The following is an 11210-nucleotide window of genomic DNA, read 5'->3' as shown; positions in this document are numbered from 1 at the left end:
GAAATACAATATAACTTTGGGGTGGTTGTATTTAGTTTCCCTGAGACATTTAGATCGTGTCAAAGGTCATGTCTCACCTTGACACAGGATCTGACCTGAATTGGTCAAGATTCAATGTTCATTCATTCAAACCTTTATTTATTCTCTAAAGACTTTGAAGCTGCCCTCGTTTGCAGTGTCGTCATTGTCGATACATCATACGACATACAACATTTTCAAACCAATATTCACGTCAATGCTGAAACAAAACAAAAACAAACAAAAACGAAATATTGTGTGATACAATTTTTTTTTTTTTTAAACTGATCGTATGTTATGGAAGAACAGATCTTTAAGCTGTATAGTCATTCCAACTAAAACGTGGTTGGGGTATTAAAGCAGGAGGCTGTTTTCTCCAGCTATGCGTTTACTTTGGGGACCTTTAGTGTCAGGCACTGGAGCGTGTCCTACATGTAAATGTATCCCCCTGCTCTATGAGGCCGGCTCTATGGTAAACATTTCAGTACTTAATTGCGCAGGAAACCGGTTTCAAATCCTACTAAAAGCTACTGTTTTGACAGCAACAAAACTGACTTAAGTGGCCGGTTAATGTTAGGGGACTTACGCCACGTGCCCGGTTAAGACTGATATGAGGTTAGGGGACTTACGCCACGTGCCCGGTTAAGACTGATATGAGGTTAGGGGACTTACGCCACGTGCCCGGTTAAGACTGATATGAGGTTAGGGGACTTACGTGCCCGGTTAAGACTGATATGAGGTTATGGGACTTACGTGCCCGGTTAAGACTGATATGAGGTTATGGGACTTACGTGCCCGGTTAAGACTGATATGAGGTTATGGGACTTACATGGCCGGTTAAGACTGAGGTTAAGTCGGACAACACACGTCGGCACTGTCAAAACCGTAACCGTGATCTGTGATCAACGCACAGAATGGAGCTACTGAGATCTTGGTAGGTCAGTAGACGGTTACTGAGACCATTGAATGCTCTGATTAAACGTGATTTTGTTCCTTTCAGTGCATTGATGGCATTCGAAGCGGGCGGACAAAACATACTTTTTTTTCCTGACCCCACAGTTTTCCCACAAAGAAAAAAGAAAACAAAGTCAGATTTGTGATATTGTACAACCCGGATTAAGTAGAATGGCTGATTGGTATGAAGCTTAAGCTTAGGCCAGTGGTGGCCGTGGAGATACAGTACTAATGCTGCCAGTGCTTAAAATAGCCCAGAAGAAGGCAGAGCAGGACCTTTTGTGAGAGCATTGATTGTGGCAGGCATTTTTCTGTTTAGCCTATCTCATCGCTCAGGAAAATGAGCATGGCTGACCCCACAACAGAATGAGGGGAAATATTCATGGAAATGGACCCTTAACAGGTTGCAGAGTTTAATCCGGATTTTGCTGTAGGCCTACTACAGTATATGATCAGGAGAGACAACTGCCCAATACTGAGAGGATCAGAGAAAGTGACATTTGAGATTAATAAAAAAATCTGAATAATTGTAACTGTATGAAAAGGTGTCATATAATCCCATGAGGGATGGGCCGTGAGGTGGCATGACACTTAAATAAAGTCATTCATTCATTCATGCCATGCAACTCCTTGGGTCCAAACGGTTGCATGGTGACCCTTTGGTGTGGTTTGGGCCATTGAATTCCATGCGTTGAATCACTTGGGACAACTTGGGACGACGTGCAACAGGATATATCACACCGCTGGGACAACGCTGAAATCGTCTCGAGTCGACCCTTTGTTGTGGTTAGGGCTTTACACTTTTTTCCCTTTTTTTTTTCACAACATGGCTCTTGTGGCGTTTGACTCAAAAGATAGAAAAATAAACAAATGTCTAAAACTAACTCCCATAATGTGTGTTTTTTCAATTTACGCCCAACAGGTAGCCATTGTGCGAAACCATGTGGTCATCGTCCAGCCGTTCATGCCGGACGGTCTTTACACCCCGGCTCCAGACAGAATAGCCGGTCTTTACACCCCGGCTCCAGACAGAATAGGTCTTTACACCCCGGCTCCAGACAGAATAGACGGTCTTTACACCCCGGCTCCAGACAGAATAGGTCTTTACACCCCGGCTCCAGACAGACGGTCTTTACACCCCGGCTCCAGACAGACGGTCTTTACACCCCGGCTCCAGACAGACGGTCTTTACACCCCGGCTCCAGACAGAATAGGTCTTTACACCCCGGCTCCAGACAGACGGTCTTTACACCCCGGCTCCAGACAGACGGTCTTTACACCCCGGCTCCAGACAGACGGTCTTTACACCCCGGCTCCAGACAGAATAGGTCTTTACACCCCGGCTCCAGACAGAATAGCCGGTCTTTACACCCCGGCTCCAGACAGACGGTCTTTACACCCCGGCTCCAGACAGACGGTCTTTACACCCCGGCTCCAGACAGACGGTCTTTACACCCCGGCTCCAGATAGACGGTCTTTACACCCCGGCTCCAGACAGACGGTCTTTACACCCCGGCTCCAGACAGACGGTCTTTACACCCCGGCTCCAGACAGAATAGGTCTTTACACCCCGGCTCCAGACAGAATAGCCGGTCTTTACACCCCGGCTCCAGACAGACGGTCTTTACACCCCGGCTCCAGACAGACGGTCTTTACACCCCGGCTCCAGATAGACGGTCTTTACACCCCGGCTCCAGACAGACGGTCTTTACACCCCGGCTCCAGACAGACGGTCTTTACACCCCGGCTCCAGACAGAATAGGTCTTTACACCCCGGCTCCAGACAGAATAGCCGGTCTTTACACCCCGGCTCCAGACAGACGGTCTTTACACCCCGGCTCCAGACAGACGGTCTTTACACCCCGGCTCCAGACAGACGGTCTTTACACCCCGGCTCCAGACAGACGGTCTTTACACCCCGGCTCCAGACAGAATAGCCGCTCCCGCACCTGCACAATAAAGTGAAGATAAATTGAGCAACACAAGCCTTCTTCTGTGCCTTCTTATGCGCTTCATGAGCTGCATTGTAAATGGAGCTCAAGACTCGTCAGGTTAGAAATTACTCATAAAACACATACAAAATACAGCCTATGGGCTCCATTTTCGTCACCGCTAAACCCCTTATCCCTAAACTTCTTTTTTTTTTTTTTTTTTTTACTATTTTGCTAAACATTTTTGAATAGTTAAAATGGCCAGTCTACAAGCTCACAACGTGTCAATGTAGATTGGCTAGTTGAACTATTCAAAATAATAATAAAAAAAGTCAAAGAAGTTTAGGGATAAGGGGTTTAGCGGTAACGAAAATGGAGCCCTATATCTCAATGCCGCAGCGGTTGCGCAAAGACCCGCCAAAGACACCACCATGATTAAACTTCACCTTCCGTCAGCCAGGTTCTTCAGGAGGATTCGCTCCTGGGGGTTCCTCACATTGTGTGTGAACCTGAGGTGGGTTTTAATGGAAACAATGTACCCACACAGTTAGTTAGGGAAAGTTGGCGAAATGTGTGGTAAATCTGCAAAATAATAGCTTTCTTCACAAATGTGTTCAGAAAGGTGTCTACTAACACCTAGATTAGACCCTTCCTCACCCAGGAGTCAGCTTGTCTGCAACAAGCCAAAATTCTCACTCTCTCCGCTCCCTCCATTCAGTGCAAAACACTGAAGCTGGCCTACAAAGCAACCAAAGGTATGGCACCCCCATATCTACAAAGTCTGATCCAACCCTAGCCCCCCCCCCCCCCCCCCCCCCCCCCCCCCCCACACACACACTATCATGTGGTGTTCTTGCTTACTGTAAATCGCTTTTGCTAAATTGTAACATTATGACGAGTGTTTTTCTATAAGTTTTTTAATGGAATTTAGTCTGTACAATACATGCAATTTTCCAATAGTTGTAGTAAATTCAATTCAGTCAACTTTCCTTTCTATCGAACAATGAGATGTGTGTTTTTAGGTATTGTGCAATGTGAATGAGACTTTAGTGTGTCACTAACTTTCTGTGGTATTGAGCTTCACAGGTGTTTCCTGTGTGTGTGTGTGTGTGTGTGTGTGTGTGTGTGTGTGTGTGTGTGTGTGTGTGTGTGTGTGTGTGTGTGTGTGTGCGTGTGCGTGTGCGTGTGCGTTCTGCTGGTGCTTAGTGTTAAAGACGACAAAGAGGGAGAGAGACGGGGGCTGTGGGTGTTCAGAGGGAGTGGGCTAGAGAGGAAGAGACACACAGGCACACTGTCAGTGTGGGTTACAACTCTTAGAAGTGTAACACTAGAGACAAGAGCGCTGACCACAATGTGTGTTCTCAGCAATATGCAGGGGTGAAAGGTAACTAAGTACATTTACTTACGTAGGCCTACTGCACTTAAGTAACATTTTTAGATACTTTTAGAGTATTTCCAATTTCCAATACTTTTGCTTCTACTCTACACGGGTCCAAATATTGTACTTTTTTTGTACTTTATTTATTTGAAAACTTTAGTAGATTTTTACATTTAGTACAAAACATATAAGCTCAATGTGTCGACATCATGTGACACATTGTGAGCTTGAAGATCAGCTATTTTCAAAAGATTTAAAAAACACACTTAAAAAACATGAAATGGGACATTCTGCAATGGGTAATTTCTACTTTTGGTACTTTAAGTACATTTTAATGCCAATACTTCTGTACAAGGCAAGCACATAAACATTGCCGTTACTTTGAAATGTAAAAGTCATTATTTGAAAGTCCAATCAACCTAAAGGCAACACCACTGCCCAGCTGCTAATGAGGTGTTTGTTTCAGCTTCTTTTGTTCTTTTCATTGTACAATTTAAGCGATTATACATTCATTACATTGATTGAAAAAAATCAAATCCTGTTGATTTTGCCATTTTCAGAAAGGCGTATGAAGATATGAATGAAACCCCAGTATAAATAATTCAAATAATAATAGGAAACTTACTTACTTTTGTCCTAGACGATTTATACTTGATTTACATTCTTTACATTTGTAAGAAATGTGTAAGAAGAAATACATAATTCCATGGCCATAATGTACAAACATTTTGTTTAAACAGTTAATAAAGAAATGTAAAACAGGTGGAAAATAACAAATTACAGTATGTAAGCAATATTACCTGCAATATTACCTGCGGTCGCAGCCAACAATAAAAACTAAAGTAACTCTTAATTATAATTTATTTAAATAATAATTAAATAATAATTATATTATTATTATCTTATTATTTTAATAATAATTTATTTAAATGTCTCCAACTAGTTGTACTCGTATTGTTCTGGTCATAATGAGTTCATAATTAAGCTGGCCCAATTGAGACCCACCATGTCTCCACTACCACATGGATACCAGCAGTAATGGGTCCAATGCTTCCAGTTGTCTACAATTAAAATAGTGGTTCCCAAACATTTTTGCCTGTGACCCAAAAGAGAAATTTAAAATAAGATATGTAATGCACATCCTCCATCCTTGGTGCTGAGCCAAACTGTTAAAATAAAAGAGAAATTAAACATTCTCCCGGCCGGGACCCAAACTAGTGAAAATATAGCAGATCTACTAGCTCACAAGAGATCGGCTATTTTCACTACTTCTTAAACATGTTGTTTTCTGATTTATGGAATTGATTGTTTTTTTACAAAAATAAAATGATATAAAGAAAGTCTGGACGTTTCATATTATTTATGAAAATCATATTTATATATATTTGCATGGTTTGGACTGGGATCCATTTGCTGATGAAGTCACATTTTCTTCTGACTTTTAAGATATTTGGCATTCTTTATTCAGAAAGTCAATAGAGAAATCAGGTAGGCCAACATATGAACCTGCAGTCAATTAAATATCATTGCTGTTGGGCAGAAACCTCTTGGCCATACATTTTTGTGTTTTTTTTGTATCATACTGTACAGTGTCAAACAAAAGTATCAAAAATAGAAGATATACATACAAGCTTAGAAATGCGTCACGAAGCATGCGTTTTGGGCTTGTAGATCTGCTACTTTTGCTATTTTTGAATTTGAATGAAGTTTTGGACATAGGCCTATGAGGTTTTTTCCAACCAACAGAGATGAAAAATAAGTTATAGCAGAACTTTTACACCTTTTGCTGGAGCCAAATTGCCTTCCTGTTTTATTTTGTTTTGTTTATTTAAATGAAGTGTTTTGCCATCCTAAATAATGATGATGTCATGTGTCAATCAGTTAGAAGGGGACTGATTGACAGGGTGGTTGGTTACTATGGTTACCATTTATACCTGGCAGGGTGTGATGGCTTGCAGGTGTGCAATGGGAGAAGCCACACAGTTTCCGACTGTGCCATTATGCTGTGTACTGCTGCAGTGTTCAACGTTATTACCAAGTGAGTTTTACGTTTATGTGAATGGCTTCAATGTGAATAAAAGGACTGACATATCCAAAAGGATACAACAACTCTGGACAATGAATTACTACATGCACGCATCAAACTAGAGCTGGCTGTAGGACCTAAAGGTGAGGCTCTAGTCTACACCTTTTGTTTTAACCCATTCAGGCCTGACGTCGAAATAAAAAAAAAGTTCGCTCTGAAAGAATATATATTCAAAGATTTGTGCCGCATTTTTACGATTTTTCAAAAATAGCAGACCTACAAGTTCATAGCGCGCCACTCGGTGGCGCGCTATGAGCTTGTAGATCTGCTATTTTTCAATAGCTAAAGTATAACATAATGCTTAGTTAAAACACCAAAAGGGGTTCCCGCCCAAAATGGGTTAAAAGCTATAATATGACACAGATGCGTCCTCAGGTCTAAATGGGTTAAAGGCGTGGTGGTGAGTAGCTCAATTATTGTTCATGCCTCACGTTTACTATAATATCTATATGATTTATTTATTTTATCAATTTATAATGGGTCCTATCCAGAGCAAGGCCACGCACGCACACTACTTTCCACTTGACTCCCTATGAGACATTCATATTATGTATCAGACAAAAATATATATTATGAAACGATACAGTAGTTACTATTTTATTGATTTTCTTTTCATATAGTTTCTACTACTAATCAAAACAACTCATATATATTATTTAAAGGTATATTCAGTGATTTCACTTAATTCAAATAACACTTTTTATTGTTTTGTTGTGATAATCCTCCCTAATATAGAGTGTGCTGACCATATAAGGAGTTCCTCCCTGTCCCCAGTTAACCCCTACGGGTCAAAAAACCTTAGGTTTCGTTTTTGTCCAGCCTTATGTTTATGTTTATTTATTTGATATGGACATAACAATTGCATTGCTCATTGCACAGTTGTACAAATTGTAGATGCATCATTTACAGTGTGTTAGCACATGTGCTAATTTTCACCACTTGTCCACAGGAGACTTTTCTAAAAAATACAATTTAGTTTAAAAAACAACCACCCAATCAAATACAAAACATTATACATTCTAATAATATTTACAGCAAAAATACAGTACCCATTACATAATCTCAAATACACAAGTAAACATAATCACTCTAGTAACTCAAGCTATACATGTGAACACAGTTGATCTTGATCTTGTTCTTCATCCAATCAGGATAGAGAGGGGCCTTCCGCCAATCATGATCGAGTGGGGGCGGGCCTTGGTGTGTGTGCTGTTGGCCTGTCGCGTGTCCCCCCACTGTAGTTCGTGCATGTGCACATCTTGTTACCGGGGCGGACCGTTTTTTTCTTCCAAATCACTGAATGCTCCTTTAACAAGCAAGCCAATGAATGCATGATTTAACTGAAATAACAAAAAATCTTCTCCCCCAACATTATGTCACCGAGATATCCAGCTATATCTATTTGCACTATAGAATTTTGACAAAGGTATTTTTTATATGTCCATATTGTGTCATAAATGTTATGACACAATATGGACATATAAAATACCTTTGTGTGAACTAGCTGGACCATATTATACGTTGTGGAGGTAACTGTAGTAACACCCTAGCTAGCCTATTGTTTATGTCTCTGGCTGTATTGTCCGTTTTATCATTTTATATATCCCTTTTAGGGCAGTTAATAGGGCATTTAGGCCTGACGTTGAAATAAAAAAAAAAGTCTTCTGAAAGAATATATAAGATTTGCGCCACATTTCCACGATTTTTCAAAAATAGCAGACCTACAAGCTCGTAGCGCGGCATGAGCTTGTAGATCTGCTATTTTTCAATAGCTAAAGTATAACATTAAGCGAAACGCCAAAAGGGGTTCCCGCCAACTTATTAACAAGCATGTCTATATTTTTTCTGTCCAACCCAGCAGAGATACATGGATGATCCACTTCATAATCACTTTGATCATGCCACCCTAATATGACCTGTGGCAAATCTTCCATTAACTTTCGTCTGGATCCCTTTAAACATTGACACTATACCACCACCTCCATGCAGAATGTGGACTTGTTAACGTTATTGTACAAATCACTCCGATGAATATTCCATTAGAACCTATATTTCCCAACAGTCATTTTTAAGTCCTTGGTCATAACATGTTACAATGATTATTCCTCCTTTCCCGTATCCTGGCCTGGTTTACGGCCGCCCGGACGGCAGACTCAAACACCTGCTGCACGCCACGGTTGTTCAGGGAGGAGCACTCCATGTAGCCTTTGGCCCGCACGTCTCGGGCCACGCGTTTCCCTTGTTCCGCCGAGGTGCACGTGGCACGGTGTGGTCCCGTCTCGCGCAGGTCTGTCTGCGTCGCCACGACCAGCACCGGCGTGTGCGGCAGGTTCACCCGGACCTCGCCGATCCACTTGCGTGTCACGCTGGCCAGGGAGTTGGGGTTGGCCACCGAGTAGCAGATGAGCACCACGTCGGCCTGCTGGTAGGACAGAGGTCTGATCTGTCGGAACGTGTCGTCGCCCGCCGTGTCCCACAGCCCCAGGCTGATCTGAACCCCGTCCATATAAACCTCGACCCCTGTGTTCTCGTACACCGTGGGCTTGTAGTTTTCGGGGAAGGTCTCTGACGTGAATCGCACCAAGAGGGATGTCTTGCCCACCGCGCTGTCCCCCACTAGCACACATTTCACTGGAGTCGCTTCCAGTCCGTTCATGGTCGCTGGCTGCTTCTCGTCTCAGTTGTTGCTGGGTTTGTGATACTTGCAGTGTAGTTCTCCTATAGGATACAGCTCAGGGAGTCGTGAGGCATTACATTGAGGTGGTCCGTGCATATGTGATTATGAGATGTGGAGTGTGTGTGGGGTCTTTTTTGTAGCTGTTGATTTTTAGCCATGTGGTAATGACATGACTAGAGATGTAGTGGTCGATCTACTTGTGTGGTACGTACTACTGAGCCATGTAGACTGTGTTTAAGTCTCTCCTCTGAGTCAATTGCTCATTTCAAATATACTGAGGAAGTTGACATTGACAAGCAGGGCTTCGTAAAGGTTTTACATAACCTCTCCTTTCCTCGTCTCCTCTCGCCTTGTTTCCGGCCGGACTCTTGTTGTGACAATTGGTTTTGGTCTTGGCAGCGATTATCTTAAATACGATTGGTCTTGTTGAGTCAGATCTGACCCATCAAGGCTGGATGACGAGTATCTGCTGAGACAGAAGAGACCCACAACAGTGATGAGAAGATTACAAATAGTATTTACGGTGATTTCTTTCAGAGTACAGATCAGAAACTTAACAAGACTGCTTAGGCCTACATCTCTCACCTCACCAGTTTGCCAAACAACTCATATTGAGGATGAAGACTGCAGCATCGCTTAGTTTGTACAAGATTATTTCAAATTTGAGAAATACCTTTCACTACTTTCTTTCAAGTAGTCATCAGATAATATAGATGGACACTTTGCACAACTTACTGCCAAGTAACTAAGTTCTCTAAAAGAAGTTGGAACACAAAGACATGAATCCAAAAAGAAGTTAAAATATGGCACCCGTCACCTGGGGGCCGGGGCTGAATCCATAATGAAGTATAGATATGATCCGGAAGTTCACAAAGATTCGGACTCTTTCAGTCTGTCATAAAAGCTATATTCGATGAATTTAAAAAACTCCATCGATGAATTTGATGAATAGAGTCTACTACAAAAGGACCCAAATGGAAACAATCCATAGGCTTTCTTGAGTTTAAAATCCTCTTAGCAGAGCTTGTATTGAACCGTATACTTTCCTGTGCTTTTGTCTTAACCAAATATGTGCTGGTTTAACTGGCTATCAGAAAAACTACAAATAGGCGTACTGCGTAGCCTGACCATACCTACCCTTGTACTTCTCATCCACAAGGCAGTTGAGTTTATATAAGATGTCAATAAATTGAGTGACAGAAAATCACATGTGATTCCCCAAGCTATATACCGGTAATCACAAGAACAGAAGGTGAATTTGAGGGAAAAAATAAATAAATAGAATAGAATCACTTTAATATGGTACCAGAGCTAACCTAAGACCCTAAGCCAGTGGTCCGGGGACCACCAGTGGTCCTTGACAGGGTTCCACGTGGTCCCCAGCTAAAATTATGGAAAGCTGGTAACCAAATGGACCCTGATAAATCTTTAACTCTTGAGTGTAAAATGAAACCAAATGGACCCTTATAGATCTTTAACTCTTGAGTGTAAAATGTTTTACGCTCTCAAGAGTAAGAGTTACATATGTTAAACATCTGCATTACTTAATTGAAGAAGTCTACACAATTAGAGAATGTCAAATAATTGTTATTTTGATCAATGTTTGCCTGTTATCTCTATGGTACCACAATCTTATCCTATGACAACTATATCCTTTAGTTTTGGGTTTGAGAGGCTAAATGTCATCAAATGGTGGGCCGTGGCTCAAATGACAAATAATGGGCCTTGATATGAAAAGGGTTGAAAACCATTGCCCTAAACCACCTGCCAAGGCTGCCATGGTGGTGGTGGCTTGGCAGTCTTTGTAACAGACAGTAGTTGTGTTATTTACAAGTTCTGAATCTATTATTGAAATGTGTCCCTGAGCTAGGCTATTATCATTGTGAGCATGTGTCTCAGTGAACTAAAAGCTGGCCAAGTTATACATTTCTTATAGCCTATAAGCAAATCAATGATGTTTCTCTGATAGTGTGAGAAGCTTCTCTTTTTCTTTGGAATAATTGTGAGAAGTATCTTTTTCTTTAATAGAACCATATGAACCAATCTTTCCTTTCGGAAGTTTGTTAGGTTATACAAATTAGAAATAAATAGGCTAGGGACGTGAATTTCTTTAAGCACCAGGTTATAGGAAAAAACAGTTAAGGTCGACAATAGCATTTAAGAAGA

General features: G+C 41.5%; 1 protein-coding gene across 1 annotated transcript; it reads right to left on the bottom strand.

Moving 5' to 3' along the window:
• Positions 1–8447: 8447 nt before the first annotated feature.
• On the bottom strand, positions 8448–9023 carry rhoh (ras homolog family member H; the record flags this gene model as incomplete). The annotated part of the gene is made up of 1 exon (XM_079498449.1): positions 8448–9023. The coding sequence occupies one exon, from the start codon at positions 9021–9023 to the stop codon at positions 8448–8450; it is 576 nt and encodes a 191-aa protein (XP_079354575.1).
• Between the last annotated feature and the right edge of the window lie 2187 nt (positions 9024–11210).

This window comes from Electrona antarctica, assembly GCF_951216825.1.
Source record: "Electrona antarctica genome assembly, chromosome: 4".
Classification (NCBI taxonomy): Eukaryota; Metazoa; Chordata; class Actinopteri; order Myctophiformes; family Myctophidae; genus Electrona; species Electrona antarctica.
This window is presented reverse-complemented; position numbering and strand designations above follow the sequence as displayed.